Source organism: Emiliania huxleyi (assembly GCF_000372725.1).
Source record: "Emiliania huxleyi CCMP1516 unplaced genomic scaffold EMIHUscaffold_11, whole genome shotgun sequence".
NCBI classification, from domain to species: Eukaryota; Haptophyta; order Isochrysidales; family Noelaerhabdaceae; genus Emiliania; species Emiliania huxleyi.
The window spans coordinates 722454-743146 of record NW_005201792.1 but is presented as its reverse complement, the minus strand read 5'-3'; the positions used below and the strand labels follow the sequence as shown (position 1 = coordinate 743146).

Below are 20693 nucleotides of genomic sequence, written 5' to 3'. Positions count from 1 at the left end.
AGTAGAAAGGCGGTAAAGGTCACGCATTGAGCGAGCCGATGGCGAGAGGAAGGCGATGGCGAAACACTCGGGAGCGGCCGCGAGCAAGCAGCTGAGCCGTCCGTCGCCGGAGGAGGATGCGGTGTGCTCCGGCTGTCCCTCGTCGGTGAAGGGATCAGGCGCGTGGCGAGCAGGGCCATGTCCCCGCTCTCGCCCGGCAAGGCACTCGTTTCCAGTACTGCTGGATGTTACTCAGCCATCTGCAATATAATCATACCGTTGAGCCGCGCTTTGTCAAAATAGTTGCGGGAGAGGGGGCTCGTCATCGCGCCGTGCGAGGCGGCGCGGCCGACGAGTGCGAAGGCGCACGCGAAGCGGAGCAGGCCGGTCATCGCAGAGGTGGATCGTCGATCGCACGCCGATCGGGCGGACGGTTTGTAGGGAAGCGGTCATCCGCAACCGGCCCCAGAACTGGCCGTGACTCCATCACCACCAATCTCCGCTCCTCCATTGTCAGCCGTGCGAGGTGACCGCCCGCAGTGCATTGGCCTCGCACAGGGGACGATGGGCCCAAGGCGCGATCTGGAGTGCAGCATCGCCGAGGCTGCCGCACCGAGGGGGTCGTCGGCCGACGCGATGCTCTCGAGATCGGCGGGGCGCAGCATATACACACACGAACGTGTCGCAGCACGCACCGGCCGACCTAGACCGACCGATCGATGGCTGCCTGCGAGAACTCGCGGCGGGCGCTGGCGAGGACCACTCCGCTTGATTTCTTTCTTGCACGGGAAAGTGGTTACACACCCTTCGGAGTCGCTCCTCATTGCAAACCCCGTCAGCAGCTCACCTTCGGGTAAAATAGAACGCATACGGAACGAGGGTTGGGAAAAGAACAGGGTGCTCACCTGCACGAGCAGGATCTTGGAAGCAGCGGGGAGCCCCCAGCGACAGCATAAAGAAAGAAAGAAAGAAAACAGACAACCCAAGGGAGGGATGGGAGGACGGCACGCCGCCACCACACAGGGATTTTAAGGAGAGGTGTGTGGTGCGCTAGCGACAGCATATCCGCGGCCAAAGAGAGACCCTGCATTTTTTTCGGCGAGTGCAAGTCACCGACGAGGAACGAACGCGACTTGCAATGAAATCGACTCTGAGTGACTACTCCACTGCCTTCCTAAACGTCGCGGAACCGTTCCTCACGTACCACGCCGTCAACGCGGACAAGAGTCTTTCGCGCACGGAGCTCTCGCGAGGGGACTTTTGGCTCGCCGCGAGGCGGGCGGCGGCGCGGCTGCGTGCTGCGGGCGTGGGCGAGGGTGATGCCGTGCTCCACTTCTTCTCTTCCAATACGGTTGGCGACGTGGTCTACCGTCTGGCGGCCGTCATGGTGCGGTGCGTGCCCGCGACGGTCAACTGGCAGGCCGACACGCCTGAGCGAGTGCTGCACAAGGCGTGACGGCTGCCTCCAATCCACACGCACGCACGCGCGCGCGCGCGCGCGCGCACACACACACACACACACACACACACACACACACACACACACACATGCGCGCGCGGCCCGTGACACGTGACATCGCTCCCGCCCTCTCTCTTTCTCGAAAGGCGCGCGTGACCACCGCCCGCGCCGTGCTGGTCGATGCCGAGACGCCGGCAGACGGCGCAGCGCAGCTGCGGCAGGCCCTTCCCGGGCTGGCGGTGCTGGACGCGAGCCTCGCTCTGCTGGCCGAGGCCCGAAGCCGCTCGGGAGAGGCCGGTCTCTCTGTGAACACGTCCCGGACACGTCCCTCGCCACGCCTACCAGGTCGAGCCCCTCGCGGAGAGCTTGTTCGCCGCCGGAGGGGTCCCGTCCGACACGCGGATGGTCATCTTTACGAGCGGCACCACCGGCACGCGCACCGTGGCGCCGGCTGCTGTGCTCGGCGAAGTGCTGCTCTCCTCACCCTCCGTCCGAGTCCCGCAGGCGCGCCCAAGGGAGTGAAGCTGCTCTACTCGGCGTACGCCTGCTCGCGCAGCACCTTCGAGGCTTTCCTCGGCCCTTCGGAGCCCGCGGCGCCCCTCGTCTGCGTCGTCGTCAACCCGCTGCACCCGCCGGTAGATGCGGGAGCCACACACACACACGCTTGTCCTCACCCGACTGCGATCGTGCCAAGACTATCTCGGTCGCCCCCATGCTCACGCGCTCGCGCCCGCGCGGCAGGCACCACACCAACTCGACCGCCATCTGCGATTGGGCAATGCGCCGGCCGGGCGCGCGCCTCCACCTGCTGCAGCGCTACACCACGCCCTACTGGACCGTGCTGGCGCGCGCGTCGGCCGGCTTCGCGGCCGACGGCGACGCGGGCGGCGGCGGCGGCGAGGGCGGCGAGGCCGCGTGGGCTGGGGCGGTCGAGGCGCGCGCGTCGTCGGGTGCTGTCGTCGTCGCTCCGCTCGTCTCTCGGCACATCGATTTTCTCGAGTCGATGGCGGCGGCGGGCACGCTGCCGCTGCCGCAGGCGCAGCTGCGGCTCGCTCTCTCTCGCGTCGTGCTGCTGCTCGGCTCGGCGCCGGTCGGACCGACGACCGTCGAGCGGCTACAGCGACTGGCGGGCACGCTGCCGACGGTGCGGTTCGGGTCGACGGAGACGTGCCTCCAGGCGAAGGGCGCCTCGGCTCTTACCTCGGCCCGATCTCGGAGAGATCTCAGGAGATTTGCCTCCAGGTGATGGGCACGTCGCCGGCGCTGGCCGAGGAGGCGCCGATCACACTGCCCTGCACTTCTCCCACTCTTCCACAGTGCGTGTGGAGGCAGGACCACTTCACACCGCCCCGCTCCTCTCCCGCAGGCGCGGCTCGACGCCTTCCGTGCAGGCTGGAGCCACACGTACTGCGGCGCCGAGGCGGCCGGCCACGACGTTGGCCGCACCTCGGCTAACCTCCGCCAGATTCCGGCTGACTCTGCGTCAGGCGGCCGGCTACTTCATCGGGAGGCCGCACCCGCCGTACACGGAGGTGAAGGTGGTTCGCTCTGTGGACGAGGGCGAGGCGAGATCTAGCGGCGAGCGTGATTGCAGAGAGATGCGGCGGAGATGCGGCGGAGATGCGGCGGAGGTGTGGCGGAGATGTGGCGGAGGTGCGGCTGAGGTGCGGCGAGAGCAGATCGGTCGGTTGTGAGCAGCGCCTCGTCAGGCGTAGCGCCGTGGATCAGGCGGGCTATTTTGAGGAGTGCGCCGAGGGCGAGCCGGGGCAGCTGGTGACGCGCGGAGAGAACGTGATGGCGGGGTATGTGGGCGACGCCGCGGCGACGGCGAAGGCGCTTCGCGACGACGGCTGGTACCTGAACTTGGGGGACGTTGGCTTCTGGCTCGGCTCGGCGAGTGATGGCGGCCGCGACTTCTATTGGCGCGCGCGCGACTCGGCGCTGCTCATCAAGGGCGGCGCAAACTACTCGTTCGAGCAGATCAATTCTGAGCTCTCCGCTTTCCTCGCCGCGCACTACGGCCTCGGCGACGGCTCGCTCGCCGTGGCGGTGCTTGCGCCCCCCCCCCCCCCCTCCCCGCTGCCCGGCCCGTGAGGGGCACGCCTCCTCACTCGCGCCGTGCCGCAGGTGGTCGGCCTCCGCCTCGCCTCCGAGCACGAGGACGAGTGCTGCGCCACCGTCGAGCTCGCGCAGGAGGCGGAGCACAAGCGCGGCGAGATGGAGCGCACCCTGCTCGCCGCCTGCGCAAAGGGCGTCTCAAAGGGGTCCAAGCCCGACCGGGTGCGCTTCGCGCCCATCCCGCGCAACTTCAAGGGCGCCATCCAGCTGCCCGCGCTGCGGGAGGAGTGGAAGCGCGAGCTCGCCGCCGGCTCCAAGTGAAAAGAGGCCGTCGTCGTGTGAGTCAGCCTGTAGTCGTCAGTCGTGTGAACAGAGGAGAGAGGAACAGGGATGTAGCTACCGAGGTGAGGTTGTGCCAGGAATTTTGTTTTTTTCTGTCCTGAGTTTTTCCCCCTACGCGGCAACGCGATGGCGGCAAGGCCTCCTGCGTGCCCGCCCTCGACACGCCGATGACCAACCGGCGTCGGACCGCGGTGAGACCGCGCCGCCCTCCACGCCCGCCCGCGCCCGCGCAGCGTGAACACATACGCGCGTCCCTCTCCGCACGGAAACATACGCGCCAGCCGCGCAGCAGCCTCACATGCAGCGCGCATTGGCATGCTCGCACCCTGGGCCGCCGACGGCCCGGTCGAGCGGGCTGCGCAGCCGCCGCACACCATCAGGCAGGCGCACGACCACCCGCAGCACGCCGCAGCCCACCGCGCAGCCCTGCCAGCCAAAGCTGCGCCTCCCAGCTGCACAAACAGGCGCACAACAGAGTACAGCACACAGCACACACCGGCGGCGCGCGCGCAGCACACGCAGACGCGCACGCGCATCCAACACGCACACGCGCACAGCACGCGCGCGTCACACGCCAGCGCAGCGCTGCACACAGAGCACACTGGCCCACAGCAGCAGCAGCAGTCTGCCACAATCCACACCTCACACACGCGCGCGCACGCACACTCCCCACTGCCGGCGCACGCATTGGGCGTCGCCGAGAGGAACCAAAGGACACCGGAGCGGTCTCCCCAAGGCATCGAGCTGTCTCCCTCCAGGCACCTCCAGGCATCAAGCTGGCTCCCTCCAGGCATCAAGCTGGCTCCCTGCAGGCATCAAGATGCTCCCTCCAGGCATTTGGCTGACTCCCCCCAGGCATGAGCTGCATCTCACGATATCTCATCCATCTCGCCCAATCTCGCCCAATCTCGCCCAATCTCGCCCAATCTCGCCCCATCTCGCCCCATCTCGCCCCATCTCGCCCCATCTCGCCCCATCTCGCCTCATCTCGCCTCACCTCGCCTCACCTCGCCTCACCTCGCCTCACCCTCCTCACCTAGGCTACTCGACCGCGGTGGCCGAGATCGACCCGAGATCGACCCGAGATCGACCCGAGATCGACCCGAGATCGACCCAACGCGAGGCCCCTCTGGGGGGGAGATTGACTCAACAAGGCCCCAAAGCCCCCTCTCTGGGGGACCCCTCCCCCCCCACCCCGAGTGTCCGTGTCCTTCGCGAGTCACCGATGGGGAGCGGGGGGGGGGGGTGCGACAAACGAACAGGGGAGGCTGGGGAGGGGGGGGTCCACTCTGAAGACTGCCGACCGCGGAGGGGTTTTCTCCCACAGGGTTTTACCCTTTTACCCTCCGTGTGAGGATCGGCGCGGCGAGGGGGTAGGTTCGAATTCGCCGCGCAACATTTCACCCCCACAGGACCCCGCCCTCCCCCCCTCATGGTCCCACCACCTAGAACCCCAATCTTAGGCTTCGCACCCCCTCCTTGCGCAGTGTCCCCCACTATGTGTCGCCGTTATCGGGGCACGCTATCCTGTGCAGTCAGGGCAAGTGGGGGCGAGGCGCAGTCCCGCTGGTCTGATACTGGTGTGGTTCTGTCCCTAGTCTCGGAGGGGGGCTTGAAGGTAAGAATATTTTATTTTTATTTTTTTCTCTCCTGAGATATTTGCTGCGGCGACCACGCTGTGTTTCGCTCGCTGTGTTCGCTCTTGCTCCAACGCGACAGCAAGCACGATCCCAGACACGGCTAAGAGGTCTGAGAACCACCTGTGCTCCGACGAGGTTCTCAATGGACTGCTGTAATGAGGCTCAACAGTCCTTCCTCCTCAGCTTCCTCTGCTTCGTCGCTACAACCTTCTTACTGTGGCGAACGCCGATCTTCAAGCCGCTCAAGCTCTTCGCCGTGTTTCTGCACGAATTCTCGCACGCGACGGCGGCCACGCTCTGCTGCCAACGGGTGACGGGCATCGAGGTAGCCTGGAACGAAGGCGGCCTCTGCACGTACTCCGTGTCGTCTACGCAGCGACGAGTGTACTTTATCAAGTGCATGGTGCTCCCGGCGGGGTATCTCGGTTCAACGCTGTGGGGCTGCGGGCTTGTCCTCGCCACCGCTTGGCCTACGGGCGCCAAGGTCTGCGGATGCGTGGTGGTGGTCGCGCTGGTTATCGCGCTCTTCTTTGCGGTCTGCGGCGTTGCTAAGGGCCTGAGCGAGCGCTGTCTCCTCATCGGCCTCGCTACCATTTTCGGAGTCGTCGTCGGCGCGCTCACTGTCCTCGACTTCACCCTAGACACGACAGAGACCTCCTACGCACTGGAGACGGCTTTGCTGTTCATCGGCGCCGTCAACATGACCTTCGCCACGTACGACATCTATGACGATACCGTGCGGCGCAAGGACGAGCGATCCGATGCGTACAAGTATGCCGAGCTGGTCCCGTGCTGCTTTGCACGCTGCGTCGGCTGCACCTGGTTCCTCCTCGCCTCCGCCGCGTGCGTCGGCTCGGCCTTCGGCCACGTGTACCTGGTCGGCGACGGCTCGGTCGCGGGGAGCAAGGACGGCGGCTCCGCATGCGACCTCGGCGACACGGACTGCCTCGACTGGTACGAATGGCTCCCCGGGCCCATCGCCCTGGCCTTTGGCGTCGGGTCGCACGCCCTCTGCTGCGCCCTGAAGCGGGCACACATCATCGATCGGGAGCCCGGCCTGAGCATCTGACAGAGGGCGCCCCCTGGGGTGTCGACGGGCCCCGGGGGCGACGGGGGTGCTCTCCGGCCGCGGCGGCCGAAAACGGGGGTCTATATTACGGTCTATTAATTAAGTGATCCACTTGATCCAAGGGTGCCATTGTGCTCTACTACAAAAGTTGTGTAAGATGCCCAAGTCTCAGACACTGAATCCAGCGGAGCTGAGTTCTGTCTTCTGACGGTGTGTGAACACGAGCAACCGGAGTGACGACCGGGACCGGGCCGCACGCCGGGAGTGCCCCGACTAGCAGTGACGGGCGCGGACGAGCGAATGAGAGGTCGCTGTCTGTGGGAGATGTGTTATTAGAGACTAGGACTGCCTATTCAGCAAAAAGACCAAAAAATTCAGCAAAAAAGTTTCATTGGGTTATGACAGAAGAAAAAGAAATTCTACCCGGGAGAGAGAGCGTGACAAATCGGGCACGACGTCTCGACCAGCGGCGCACGACCAGGCGCCGAGCAGCCCTCAAAGCGCAAGGCATGCCGGAGCCGCCATCCGCCCACTGCGGGCTGGCACTCTCCGCCGACGGCGAAGACGGCTACCGACGAGCGTGGACAAATGCAGTGCGGCGGCGCCACACAAAAGTTCGATGAGAGCACGCCTGTCGGCCATGCGGCACCTCTCGGCAGCATCTCGAATAGGTACGTGGAGATCTCGAGGCAGGCCGAGGCGGCGGCGGCGGCCGCCGCCGCTGTGTCAAAGGCGCGAGCCAAACGCAAGCTCCAGCGGGAGGGCTCCAGCGGCGGGCTGCCGTTCTGACAGAGTCCTGTGGTTCGTCTCGCGGCGCGCCGAACCGAACGAGCTCTCGAGGGAGCTCTCCAGCATTTTAGGTGATAGCCCCTCTTTTCCTTCCCGGCGTCAGTTCGCAGGGATTGCGGCCGTACCGCATTTTTGCCTGACCGCGCCCAATACATGTCGCAGACTCCAGTTGCACGGTATCTGGTGACATCTTCAGCACATTTACCGGCGCGATTGTAAACCCCGCGCGGCGTGTAACTTGGATTGTCGGCGGTTTTCACATTTATATTGTGAATCGGGCTCACTCGAGCTCGAGCAGGTGGGTGGCCGGTGCGCTAAATATACGCTCCGTCGCCTTCGCATGCCGAAATGCGCAGCGCGCGACGTCCGGCGACATCGAGGTTACATAAGGTCCCTGGGTCCCCGCGCATCTGCTGCGCGGCCCTTCGACGGTGAGACGCACAATCATGGATGGGCCCTCTTTGCACATAAGAAAAAGGATGTGAGCAATGGTGGTGTTACGTGTTGAAACCACACTTGTAAAATGTAGGGAGGGGTGGCCCCGCCAAAATGAAGCATGATGGCGGTCCGGTCCGTATAGGGCTAGTCCACCTGACCCTCTGTGTGCCAAAACTCTGTGTGTGCCGAATCAAGACGGGCCCCCGGCCGCGGGAACGTGCGGGACCTCTAGCGCCGGGACCCTCTCTGAGGTCAAAGACACAACCAACATCAGCCCACAAGCGGGGCGGGGCCCAGAGGCGGCACCGAGTGACCGAGAGTCGGAGTCAAACCCTCTGTGCCGCCAAGCCAGGGGCCTGGCCCGTTCTAAGAGGAGGGGCTAAGGCCTCAGGGTGGGAACAACTCCCGAATACAGGCGGGCAGCGGCCGGCTTTCTTTTCTCATCCCCGCCTCTCTTTGAAGCCAACGGTGTTGAGCCGCCCGCTGAACCTGGCTGCGGGCCCGTCGCGCCGCGCCCACAGCCACGCACAGCTTCACAGTCTTTCCTACCTCGCCCTGCGCCGCGCACCTCCCGACACGCGTGGTGCACTCGCGCGTGCGGGCACGGCGCTCGCGGCCCTTGCGCTCGTGACATCACCCGCCCTCTGCGCAGACGAGCAGCTCTGCGTGCATCATGAACGACGCCAGCGCATCGTTCCGGCTGTGGAAGGCGCCATAGCCACGCTCTGCCCAAAACCTGCCGAGTGCAGCCGGCGCCCGCGCAGCGGGGGCGCACTGGTGTGCGAGGCCGGCGGCCGCAGTCGCATCAGCGAGCCGGCGGCTCTGCGATACCTCTCCCGCCACCTCGTCCTTCAGCCGCCGCCGCCGGCGCGCTCATTCGCCCGCTCTCCTCCCGTCCGCGCCACGCAGAGGGGTCAGAAGCTCGGCGAGGGGACCTTTGGCGAGGTGTACATAGCGACGCACGAGCGGACCGGCGAGACGGCCGCGCTCAAAAAGATCAAGCTCGAGTGCGAGGACGAGGGCGTGCCGGGCACCACGCTGCGCGAGGTCTCCCTGCTCAAGGAGCTGCAGCACCCGAATGTCGTCCAGTGAGCGCCGCCCGCGATGTCCTCTCTGCGCTCTCTCCTCTGCACGTCATGGGCCCGCCCCGCAGTCTGCAGCGGCAGTCCCTCGGCCTGACGCACACACCCCGCGCGCGCAGGCTCAAGGACGTGTTCTACATGCCCAACGACAACAAGCTGTACCTATGCTTCGAGTACTGCGACTACGACCTCAAAAAGTACATGAAGTCGCTGCAGTACAGGTTGAGCGCCGCCTGCATCAAGGCTCGCTCGCGCCTGCGCCCGGCCAGCGCCACAGTGCTGCAGTGGCGGAGGCCGCACTCAACCCCCCCCCCCCCCCCCCGGCCGGGGGGAGTCGTTCACGTACCAAAAGATCCCCGGGCTCAAATGGTGCCACTCGCACCGGATCTTCCACCGCGACCTCAAGCCGCAGAACGTGCTCGTCGACCCGAAGCGCGGCACGCTCAAGCTGGCAGGTGGACACGTCCGAGACACCTCCGAGAGCCTGCCACGGCCATCTCAACGCCAGTCGTCACTCCCGCGTGCCGGGTGGCCACCAGAGCCTCGCTTCGCACCGTCCACACGCCCTGGCTGTCGCTTCTCCCCTCTCCCCACCACGCCCCTCCCCGGCCAGTCTGACGCTGCCCACCTGCCGCGCCCCTTTCCAGACTTTGGGCTCGCGCGCGCCTTCACCGTGCCGCTGCGCACGTACACGCACGAGGTGGTGACGCTCTGGTACCGCGCGCCGGAGATCCTGCTCGGCGCCAAGCAGTACTCGTGCCCCGTCGACATCTGGCGCGCAGCGCCCTCGGCTGTCGCGCGGCTGCTCTCAGGGACTCTGCCCGAACCCTCTCGGAACCGTCCTGCAGGTCCGTCGGCACCATCATCCCGGAGATGGTGACGGGCCACCCGCTCCTGCCCGGCGACTCGGAGATCGACGAGCTCTTCAAGATCTTCCGGCGCGGGACACCCTTTGCCCTCGCCGCCTCCCGCCTGCCCCCCTCGCGCCCGTCGCCCGCCGCACCTGCTCTCCTCCAACGAGTCGCCTGCTCTCCTCGGACGAGATGTGACTCGCGTGCGCCGTCCCGCCCCGCAGGCTGCTCGGCACCCCGACCGAGAACATGTGGCAGGGCGTCTCTCAGCTCCCCGACTTCAAGTCCAACTTCCCGAAGTGGAGCCCAAAGACGATGCGCGAGGCGCGCTGCCACCCGCCACCTCGGCCACACACGCCAGCCATCCCTGCAGTCCTGCCACCGCCGCCGCTGCCCATCGCCTGCCCATCGCCTGTCCGCGCCGTCGCCGAGAGTGACTGAGAGCGACCACCCGGCGACCGCCCAATCCCGGCTGATCTCGACTGATCTCGCGCAACAGGCGATGCCGCACCCGGACCGGCTCGACGACAACGGCGCAGCGGCACCTCCTCGCGCGCGAGGCGGCTAGCACTCTCTTCACACCTCCACACCTGTGAACAGGCGTCGACCTGGTCGCGCAGATGCTCGCCTATACGCCCAACGAGCGCATCGTCGCCAAGGACGCGCTCAACCACCCCTACTTCGCGGACCTCAACAAGGAGACCGTCGGCACGATCCCGCTCCCGTTGTAGCGGCCCTCGCCGCCGCTCGCCGCTCGCCGCTCGTCTTGGAGACGCGGCCGTGCGCGGCGCGCGAAACCCGTACGACTGAGCTCGGCCCTTGCCGAGCGCCGCAATAGCTGCGGCACGAGACAACAACCGAACGCGTGCCCTCGACTCTCGTAATTACAATCTCGTGTATCTGTCGCGCCCCCGCATCCCTCGAGCGGGCCAGAGAACAAATGTGTCTGCATATACACTGCAGTGTCGTGTAAGCATCCGTATTGTGGTGCATCCCCGTTGCATTGAGCATGTAATCATACAGTCTACTCAGTCTACATACACCGCACATTGCTCTCCCCGGACCCCGCACAGACCACAGTGCAGGGTCCGCTCACGAGTCAGCAGACAGCACCCCCGCGGTACCGCACGTGTTTTGCGACATCGAGTCCGACCGACATCCCTCAAGCCTCATCCGTGCGACATGCACATGCGACATGGCACGCGATGCGAGGGTAAATAAGCCAAAAGCAAAACTGATGGGGCGGTGATGCTGCGTGGGACATTGCTCATTGGGCTGTCTGTATCGGTGTCGCCATGATTGTCTGTCGGGTGGCACCGGAACTGGGTCGCGCACCCGTCCTCTATTGACCCGCGAAACCAGTCAGCAGTCTCGCGAGTAGACTATAGACTTGTTGCACATGTACATGTTGTTGTTGTATTTCCCGCGCTGGGGGACGTCGGTGCCCCGTACCGTGGTAATGACTCACTCGCCCGGCTGCGACTCCGTCGGCGGCCCCTGAGACCACGCCGCCTGACTCCCTGCCGGCGTCTCAGGCACCCGGAATGTCGCGCCGGCGGCGGGTGGGAGCGTCGCCGCCGGCCCCACACTCCCGTCTCGCGTCCCCATCTGGCGGCACTGTCCGCGCCGGTAGGCCTGAGAGTGATGGATCGCAAACGGCGCCTCCGCCGGCAGGTAGAGGCCGGGCTCCGGCTGCGAGGAGGGCGCCTCGGACGCCCCGTGCTGCCCTCTCGCCGCCGCCGCGCCGCCCGCAGAGTCGCACACAGCCTGAGAGTCTGGCGAAGACGTGCTCTGCGAGGCGGCCGGAGAGAAGAGAGGCCGCGGTGGAGGCGGCGGCCCCGCTGCCGCCGCCGTCGCTGCAGCCGCTGCCACCGCTGCCACAGTGGCGGCTGCCTCGGGCAAGGCCGTCGGCGCAAGCCACGACAATCCCACGCCGGACGTGCCCGCGCCGCCGGCCGCCGGCCGCGACGAGCATGCGAACTCGAGGTGCTCGTCGAGGAAACTGACGGGGATCTGCTGCCCGCAGCCGGGGCACTCGGCATACGTCGCTCGCGGCACACTCGGCGCCGCCCGCTTGCCTCCTGTGGCGTGCGGCCGGCGGCCGGAGGGCTGGCTCGGCCGCTTGTTCTTTGCGCTCGCCGTGCTGTGTGACGGGCCGGCGCCGCGCGGGCGCGAGGACGAGGGCGGTCCGCAGCGGCTGAAGTAGGAGCGGATGCCTGCGAGTTGAAGACGAGAGGGGGGGGGGCGGGGGGACGGGGGGGCGGGGGTTTGAAGATTTGAGTACGCCGGGACACGGACCCCGCGTCTAGGAGCGGGTTGCCGGTGCTCTGCTCCGAAGAGGAGGGGAGCGGCAGCTGCGACGGGCTCGGCTGTTCGCAAGGCTCTGTCGCCGGTGGCGGCAGCGGAAGCAGCGGCGGCGGCGGCGAAGCGCGCAGCGGCTCCGGCTGCTCCAACCCTGCGGCCTGGTCCATCAGCACATCGAGCGCAGCGGTGGCGTCGCCGCCGCACGCCGCCTGGGAGCGTGTCATGGACGTGTCGCGGGCGTGTCGCGGGCGAGGTGTGGGCGTGTCGCGGGCGTGTCGCAAGCGCGGCGTGGGCGTGGCGGTCAAGAGAGCGCCACCGGAGGGGCGCGGGCGGTGTGCTACGCACGCCGGCGAGCAGGCGTCTCGAAAGGGGTCTCAGAAGCGTCTCGGGAGTGCCGCGTGCCATGGCTGCGGCGACTTTGTCAGGCTCGAAGCCCATCGCCAAAATCTCGTCTGCGCACAGGCCGCGACCAACCTGAGGAATTTGGGAGGAGGGAGCAGGATGGGAGAGGCAGAGATATGGGACGAGCGTGCACGCGCCGGTAGCGACGAGGGGTGTCTGCAAGCGTCTCGCAGGCGTCTCGCAGGCGTCTCGCAGGCGTCTCGGAGGGAGGAGTCTCACCTCGCCCGACCCCTCCTCCTTCTCCTCGTCCGTCTGCGTGCGCGCGCGGGGCGTGCTGCCGCGCGCAGCGGCCACCGCCGGCGAGCCGCTCGCCGATGGCGTCGATCCGTCGCACAGGGAGCGGCCTGCCGCCGCCGCCGGTTTTGCCGCCACGTCATTTGGTGGCCCCGCCGCCGTCGCCACCGCCGCCCTTCCCGCCGCCGCCTCTCTAGCCGCCTCTCCCGGCACCGGCCCTGTCGCCGTACCCGCCGTATTCGCCTTACCCGCGGCAGCAATCGATCTGGCCGCCGCCGCCGCCGCCTTCACCGCCCCCTCCTCCTCCGCCTCCGCCTCTGTCTCATCATTGGCCGCCGTCTCCGCCTCCGCCTCCTCAGCCCTCTCCGCCTCCAGCCGCCCTGTCGGCCCGCCCGCGCCCGCAGTGCGGCCGCTCGTCGCTGCCTCACCGCCGCAACTCGGCGGCACCGGGATACACGTCCACGCGCTGCCCCCACCCAGGTCAGCGCCCACGCCAGGCGCCGCTGCCGCCGCCTTTGCCCCGGCGGCAGTGGCTGCGAGGGAGAGTACCACCTGCGCCTCGCCGCTCTCGCCGGCGAAGAGGCGGCCGCGCAGCTCGTGCTCGCCCTCGAGCGCCAGCTCGAGGCGCGAGATCTCCTGCGGCGGCCCCACCAACGTCTGCACCTCTGACAGCAGCAGGCGCGGTGCGCCAACGCACGCGCCTGGCTTTAGCATGCGGCCCTCGAGCTGTGTCGCGCCGACACCGGGCCGTACCCCCACCGCCTCGAGCAGCGGGCCGCTCCTGCGCGAGACGAGCAGCATGAACTCGAGACCGCCCACGTTGCCGGCCCAACGACTGCCCGCATCCAACGGGCCGCTGCCGCCGCCGGGTGAGGGGCGACGCACAATCGAGAGCGCGAGCCGGGTAAGCGTCTCACGGAGCTGGTGCTCGCGCCGCTCCTCGTCGGCCAGCCACGCGAGAGCGCGCTTTGCGGCCGACTCGGCGGGTGAGGGGCCGAGAATGGTTGAGAGCGGAGCACCTCCGAGCGGGTGCCTGATGCTTGCTCACGCGGGAGGAGAATTCTACCACGCGAACACAAGCCCTTCTCGGGTCCGAGGGCAGCCTCAACTGGAGTAGGGAAATTTGGATTTTGGTCAAACGCCTGCTGGGGGCAGCTTCGCGGAAGTATTCCGGAAGCCACCTCTCTAACACAGCAGACTGGCACGGACTAGCACCACAAAAGGCACAGCAGACAACGGCCCCTTATGGGCCGTCGAAGAGGCCGTCATACTCCTCCGGCCTCGCCCCCCCTTCCCAACCCTCCCCTGGCTCAGGCTCCTCATCCTCGCGGCGCGCAGTGCGCACCCCGCCCCGCGAAGACGAGCCCTTCCGCCGGCGTGCCTCCCGGGACTGCCGCCCGCGGCCGCCGCCCTCGGGAGGAGAAATGCCGGGAAATTGCGCGGCGCAAGGCGAGGTCCCACTAAGCCGTCTCTCTCTCATCAGACAGGCTCGACACCGAGGCGCGGGGACTGTGGCACGTGCTGGTACTAACACAGGCATGGGGGGGCGGAGAGCCTGCCCGCGAGCCGCCGCGTGTGTACGTGCGGATGATTCCAATGAATGTTGCGCATGTGCAGCGGTAACGCGTGTACAAACAAAGACAAACAATGTGGGGACAAGTGCCCTCTTTCAGTCTTCGTCGTCATCAGCAGCCTCCGCGTAGGATGCCTTCGCGTTGCCGCGACGCGCGCGGCCCGGATTCGGGTGGTCCACATTGATGGGCTTTGCGAAGACCTGGCATCGGCATTGTCATCGTCCTTGGCGAGAAAGGCGTCAATCGTGCGCTTCTTGCCGGCCATGTTGGGGGCAGCGGTCGGAGGCGGCGACGGTGCGATCGATGTGGCCTTGCCTTGAGCTGGCGCCGAAGGCAGCGACGATGACGACGCCGATGCCGCTGGCACCGCCGGACTTGCGGTGTCGGAGGAGGAGCACGACGCCGCGAACGATGTCGACGAGGGTAACGCGCTACTTGGCTGTGCCCGTGACTTGCCGACGCATGCCTCCTTGAGCCGCGTGCGCAGGTCCTCCTTCTTGCCAACACGCTCCTTGCCAGGGACGCCGAGCCGCGAGAGCTGGTGCTGGATCTCGTCGTACTTGAGCTCATCGATCGAGAGCGACCCCGCCTCGAACATCTTCACCCGCTCGGCCTTGAGGGCGGCGGCCACCTCCGCCTTCGCCTTGGCCGCGGCCGCCTCCTTCTCAATCTTGGCCCGGAGGACGGCGCGCTCGGCCTCCTGCTGCGCCCGCCGCTCATCGTCGGCCGCCTTTTGCTTCTCCATCGCCGCCACCTCCGCCGCCACGTCGTAGCCGGCCTTGAGGATGCGCTCGATGCAGCCGGCCTTTGACTTCTCGTACGGCGGCTTCTGTCGGCCGCCCTCGCAGCGGATGAGGATGGCTTGCAGCTGGTCGAGGCCCTTGTTCAGGAGGCGCTCTGGTGGCACAACGGCGTACTGCGCACGATCGCGCGCGGCCTGCGCCGCGACGCGCTCCTGCTCCTCCTTCTCCGCGCGCTCCGTGGCTGCCACACCCGACAGCTCCTTGCCCTCTGGCACGTGGTTGTCGAAGTGCTGCTGGCCGTGCTTGGCGATCGCTGCATCCTTCAGGTCCAGGACGTAGTACATCGTGAGAGTCCCACCCTTGCCTCCCGGTCGCCGGTACCCTTGGATGCGACCGATATCGGTGGTGGTGCAAAGCGCTCCTTGGCGTACGTCGTCGACATCATGATCTCCTCCCGACGCGGACCTTGTCTGTCCGCCTCGGTGAGATACCGCCAGTTTGTCGAAGCGGAGCCGCCGCCATGGAAGTTGTTGCCGCGGCCGCCGTAGCCAGAGCTGCGTCCGTAGCCTCCCCAGCCCATCAGATTTGCGCGCGAGTCGCTGGGTTGTGTGGCGCTGCCCCTGGCGGTTCCCGGCCGAGGAGAAAGAAAGAAACCGGATGTCAGGCTACTAACCGCACTCCAAGTGCTCCAAGAAATTGCACGTATAGTTCCGAGTAGAGGGGGCGGTCTGCTGCTAGGGGAAACCCGGAGCGCGGAGCTAACCCTCGGAGACCCGTGTTTACTTTAAGGCCCTTTCCCTGCGAACGCGCACCCCCGGGGCTAGGCCTAGGCTAGGGCTCTCTTGCCCGCAACCCGACACCGATCATCCGGCCCGCACATCCAGGGCCGGGGGTGCGCATCCAGGGCCACGGCCCGCGGGTGCGCTTCTTAGCTCCCCGGCCCTGGATCCTGGATGTGCGGTTGCTAACTGCACTCCAAGTGCTCCAAGGATACAAGTGCGGCGTGCCGTCCTCCCATCCGCCATCCCTCCTCTGCGCTCTGGGTTGTCTGTTTTCTTTCTTTCTTTTACGCCGCCACCACACAGGGATTTTAAACCCCCACGCGCCACGGCTGTTCGACCGGTTATTTGTTATTCTTTTTGCCCTTTGCGAAAACGAACGAAGAGCGAACGCACCCCTCCCCTGCAGGCTCAGGGCTCTCTTGGCCGATCCCGATCGCCCCGCCGGCCGCTGGGTGCTTCTTCTTTCTTAGCTCCCCGGCCCTGGATGTGAGGCTGTGACCGCACTCCAAAGAAAGTGCTCCGAGTTCGTGTGTGTGCCCGCGCCCGCCCGACTCACAACTACGAACTAGTCACACCTAGTCCATGTCGCCGCAGCGCGCGGCTGGAAGCAGAAGCCCGGGCGAGTCGCAGGTGGAGGGGGGACGGGAGGGGATCGGCGAGAGGGCCACGGAAGTGGTGCCTCCGGCGCAGGGCGCGCGCCCTTGCGCCGCTGCGTGGTGGGTCGGCAGTTGGGCCGGCGGCTGAGGCGGAGGCGGCTGAGGCGCCGCCTCCGCCTTCGGCGACGCTAGGGGCGATGACACGGCCAGATCGCGCGCCGTCGAGGTGATGGCGCGCTCGACGGCGCGTGGAGGGAGGGCGAAGCCGCTCCTCCCGACGGCGATCCGCAGCTGCAGCTCGCGCTCCGCCTCGTCGGCTGCGCGCTCGCTCGAGTCGCCGAGCCAGCCGCCCTCTCCGGACGCGGGCTCCGAGGAGCGGGAGGAGCAGCTGCCGTGGCGTCCGCTCCTGCCGCGGCGCTGTCCGTCGAGCCCCGCGCCGCCGCACCTCGCCTCGGCGGCGGCGGCGCGGATCAGGTCCCACGCCCGCGGCTCGTACCCGCTGCTCGAGCCGAGCGAGCGAGCGTCGTGCTTGGGCGCCGCGTCGGCATCTGCGCCGCCGTGTCGCGCACGCGCCGCCGGCGCCGCCTCCTCGCCCGCCCCGTGAGCGCCTGCTGCCGCCTCGTGCTCGCCGCGCGGGCCGAATCCGAGCCGGACCGCTGCCAACGCCGCCAGCCAAGGCCCGCGCTTGCTGGAGCTGTCTCCGTCTCCGACCAGGCCCGGCACGTCGGCCAGGTGGAGGGTGACCGTCTTGGAGCCGCTCTTGTCTGTAGGCCGGCCGTACGTCTGCGACTTGCGCAGCGGCGAGAGCCGGGGGCCATGCCCGACTGCTCGCGCACTCCCCTACGGTCCATGGAACATCGCTCCGTTTGTCCTGGTACCGAGTGCTATAGGTCAAAGCGCAAAAGGTCTGCACCGGGGCTCCGCCGACGTCCACGCGCGAAAACTCGGAAGAGGAGGTCGAGTCGAGCGAACCGCGCCGCGAGCCTGGATTCGAGCCTGGGGGCGACGTGCACCACTCTGCGCGGATGCCTGTCCGCGACGGCCGCCGCTTCTTCTTGGGAGTGCCGGCCGTCACAAACATCTGCGCCTCGATCGCGTGCGTGCAGGCTGCCTCGGCGGCAGGCTCGGGCAGCGTGGAGTCCCGCCGCCAGCGTAGAGTCTCGCCGCCTGCGATGGAGCGGGCGAGCTGCGCCTCGGCCTGTGCCGTCGCCGATGTCATTAGCGATCGACGTGCCACTGCGCGCCGAGCGTGCCACGCGCCAAGGGCGCACGAGCAGACCGCGACGATGACGAGCATGGAAGCTGCGGCGAGCGTGGCGCCAGACGCTCGCGAGTCGGCGAGCAGCGAGGTCAGCCAACTCTCACCTGCCATTTTTGCTGCACTGCACAGGAACCGACAGAGGACACGCCGTCGAAAAGAAAGGGAAGACCAAGTTGGTTGTCAGTTTTCTTTCTTTACGGCACTGCCGCGCACTGGCACTAACACAGGTACACCACGAGAAAACAATTTCATTTACGACCAAACTCCAAGTGCTCCAAAACTCCCTCTCACAAACAACACTACAACAAAACTCTGTGTCTCTCCAACACTAGGCTGTGGACTAGGCACGGGACTGGCGCGCACTGGCACTAATAGTGCCACTAACACAGGTGCACCAAAGCGCGGGCTGTCCGACCGCTCCTCCAACGACTCCTCCTCCGACCAAGAATCATGCGGCTCCGGCTCTACTAGCGAGGCGAATGACACTTTCGACACCCTCCGACGACTTTCTCGGCTACGGTTCCGAGAGCGGCCGCACACTGCTCGGTACCCCCCCTGCACACCTAAGCCCATGGCCGACCCCCCCCCCAGCAGCAGCGCTCTGCCTGTGGGGGGTGCTGGCATCTCTGTACAGACAGCAGCTGTATCTAAGTAGCATGCGTTCGAGTTGCGAGAATTTATGGTCGGCATCAAAATCAGTGGTCTCACCGGCGGGGCCTCCTACTGCCAGCCGGGCGGTGCGGGGCACGCCAGCCTCTCTTCTACGCCTCTCGTGCCTCGCGGCGCCTCTGCCCGCCATTGCGCGGGCGACGCGTCGCGGCAGACCTGACAGTTTTGCCGCGACGGGCGCACGCGCGTTTTCGAAAAAAGAAAAGGCAGCGGGGATGACAGCTCAGTCGATCGATTTGCGACAAGCGAGCGATCCGAGGATCGAGCGGGTGGGCGATAGGCTAGGGAGATCAGCGCTGATCGATCAACGTCAGCGAGACGCCCGAGTGAGTGGCTCACTATACGCGCCTATGTGTGGTAGTACAAGATAGACTCACCATGGTCACAAGTCTTTAGTAAAACGCCAGCACTCGACACGACGAAGGTGTATTGGGCTCGAAGGCGCGGTGAACACAACCGCCTCGAGCGTACCGCTCAAACACGAGCCGAGGGGGCGGGAGGGGGGGGGCGAAGAGGCGGGAGAGCTGGGTCCAGTGCGCTGCCTCTGCTGCTGGGGGGGTCGGGACCCCCCCCCCCAGCAGCAGCGCTCTGCTGCTGGGGGGGGGGTTATACACCCCCCCAGTAGCAAAACGGATGGGCTTAGAAATACAATTCGGGGACCGAGGAATTTCCCGTCTCTCCGAGATTCCGAATCCGGGTCCGGCTGGTAGTTGACAAGCTGCCAAGCCCAAGTCACTGTGAGTGCTAGATTTCTTGTTGGCTTCTAAAAATCTCTCTCTCCCAGTGCGTGAGAAAAGAATTGTTAGGTTAAAAAGAGAATTTACACATGAAAGAAGTCGTGCGCACGGCTTGTCGGTGCATCACGATCAGAATCTCTCTCTCTCTCTCTCTCTCTCTCTCTCTCTCTCTCTCTCTCTCTCTCTCTCTCTCTCTCTCTCTCTCTCTCTCTCTCTCTCTCCTGACCTCTCTCTCTCTCGCTCGCTTCGCTCGCTTCCACCCATCCAAGAACCCTCTCTTCGTTTACACAAACAAAGGCTTGATTGAGTCAGTCTCGATCGATGCCATGAAAGGGTGTATATCTGTACCAGAGAATTTATCAATACCAATTGTTTGTTTGTTATGTGTGTGTGTTCGTAAGAGCCACACACACATACACACACTGTGACTGACTGGCTGGAGAAAGGAGAAAGAGAGAGAGGGAGGGAGAGAGAGAGAGAGAGAGAGAGAGAGAGAGAGAGAGAGAGAGAGAGAGAGAGAGAGAGAGAGAGAGAGAGAGAGAGAGAGAGAGAGAGAGAGAGCTGTGCGCCGAGGATGCCTCTCTCGATTGAGCTTCTCGTCGCATCTTTGCAGATTTTGGCCAAACATCGTACGTCCGACGTCCGTCAGAAACCGTGGAGAGATATGCGCGGCGAGCTGACGCTCGAATTTCTGGCCGCGCACGAGCTGCTGCCCACTGACGCGCAGGTGTCTCGCCCCGGCGGAAGCTTCGTCTTCCACGAATGGGAGCAGGCACGCGACCGCAAGGAGCGCCACGAGCGCTGCCGTGCGGGCGGCTTCAGGGTGCTCGATCGCGTCACACCCGATCTTCTGCTCAACTGCACCGACGCGGCCCCCTGCCTGGCCACGGACCTGATCACCGACTGGCGCGCGCTGCGGGACTGGACCACTGCATTCTTCCGCGCCGAGCTCGCGCCGCTGCTTGAGGAGAGAGACGTTCACGAGTGGAACTTTTCGAGGCCGACCGCCTTCGCTAAGCCGGCGGCCGGCACACGCGGCGTGGGCAGATACTTTGATGACTGGAACGCACTCACCTACGTCGGGGTTCACCCTCGCTGGCTGAGCCTGCAGCGGGAGAATGCGCTCTACTTTAGCGCGTGCACGACGCTTGACCACCCTCTCGGGCCAAAGTGCCCCAGCTGGTGGCCTGCGAAGAGGGAGAGCCTCCCCACCCCGCGGCTGCTATCGGCGGGGCCGCGTGAGCTCTCCCGGCACCTGTCCTTCCAGGCCTATGGCACGAGCCACGGCTTTCACAAACACTGCGCTGCGTGGCACGGGCTCTTCGCCGGCCGAAAGTCGTGGTACATGCTGCCGCGCGAGGTGCACTTGTTCGACGAGAGCGGCGCGGAGCGCGGCTCGTACGACTTTCCGTTCGACGAGAACCCGGAGCTGCAGCGCGCCAACAGCGTCTGCGGCTTCAAGCCGAGCGTGGACATCGACGTTAGGCGCGAGCTGCACACGTGCGTCCAGGCGGCAGGCGAGGTCGTCGTCGTGCCGAACAAGTGGTGGCACTCCACGTGTGCGCTGGAGCCATACACGGCCGGGAGTGGGGGCCTAATCGATGTCTGCTGAGCGCCCGTCGGGATGTATTTATATCCGGATATCTATAGATACTTATTACATTGCTCTTTTTTGGAGGCGTGT

The 20693-nt window shown here is 66.1% G+C and overlaps 4 protein-coding genes across 4 annotated transcripts; all 4 read left to right on the top strand.

The window, feature by feature from the left end:
• Positions 1–2344: 2344 nt before the first annotated feature.
• On the top strand, positions 2345–3947 carry EMIHUDRAFT_433443 (hypothetical protein). The gene is made up of 6 exons (XM_005791962.1): positions 2345–2615; positions 2681–2713; positions 2805–2858; positions 2926–3003; positions 3167–3487; positions 3566–3947. Exons 1-6 carry the CDS (start codon positions 2442–2444, stop codon positions 3815–3817), a joined length of 912 nt encoding a protein of 303 aa, XP_005792019.1. The 5' UTR covers positions 2345–2441; the 3' UTR covers positions 3818–3947.
• Positions 3948–5620: 1673 nt separating this feature from the next.
• Positions 5621–6547, top strand: EMIHUDRAFT_200127 (hypothetical protein; the record flags this gene model as incomplete). Its single annotated transcript, XM_005791961.1, has 1 exon — positions 5621–6547. The coding sequence occupies one exon, from the start codon at positions 5621–5623 to the stop codon at positions 6545–6547; it is 927 nt and encodes a 308-aa protein (XP_005792018.1).
• Positions 6548–8425: 1878 nt separating this feature from the next.
• Positions 8426–10728, top strand: EMIHUDRAFT_433442 (hypothetical protein). The gene is made up of 9 exons (XM_005791960.1): positions 8426–8483; positions 8684–8862; positions 8976–9099; positions 9191–9311; positions 9504–9630; positions 9705–9794; positions 9932–10031; positions 10207–10240; positions 10308–10728. The coding sequence occupies exons 1-9, from the start codon at positions 8448–8450 to the stop codon at positions 10436–10438; spliced, it is 942 nt and encodes a 313-aa protein (XP_005792017.1). The 5' UTR covers positions 8426–8447; the 3' UTR covers positions 10439–10728.
• Positions 10729–19673: 8945 nt separating this feature from the next.
• EMIHUDRAFT_200123 (hypothetical protein) lies at positions 19674–20621 on the top strand (the record flags this gene model as incomplete). Its single annotated transcript, XM_005791959.1, has 1 exon — positions 19674–20621. The coding sequence occupies one exon, from the start codon at positions 19674–19676 to the stop codon at positions 20619–20621; it is 948 nt and encodes a 315-aa protein (XP_005792016.1).
• Between the last annotated feature and the right edge of the window lie 72 nt (positions 20622–20693).

Coding starts and splice junctions, on each gene's coding strand:
- EMIHUDRAFT_433442 (XM_005791960.1), top strand. CDS start 8,448: ATGAACGACGCCAGCGCATCGTTCCGGCTGTGGAAG. Junction 8,863..8,975: donor CAGCACCCGAATGTCGTCCA/GTGAGCGCCGCC, acceptor CCGCGCGCGCAG/GCTCAAGGACGTGTTCTACA. Junction 9,795..9,931: donor GAGCTCTTCAAGATCTTCCG/GCGCGGGACACC, acceptor CCCGCCCCGCAG/GCTGCTCGGCACCCCGACCG.
- EMIHUDRAFT_433443 (XM_005791962.1), top strand. CDS start 2,442: ATGGCGGCGGCGGGCACGCTGCCGCTGCCGCAGGCGCAGCTGCGGCTC. Junction 2,714..2,804: donor CGCCGGCGCTGGCCGAGGAG/GCGCCGATCACA, acceptor CCTCTCCCGCAG/GCGCGGCTCGACGCCTTCCG. Junction 3,004..3,166: donor GCTCTGTGGACGAGGGCGAG/GCGAGATCTAGC, acceptor GCCGTGGATCAG/GCGGGCTATTTTGAGGAGTG.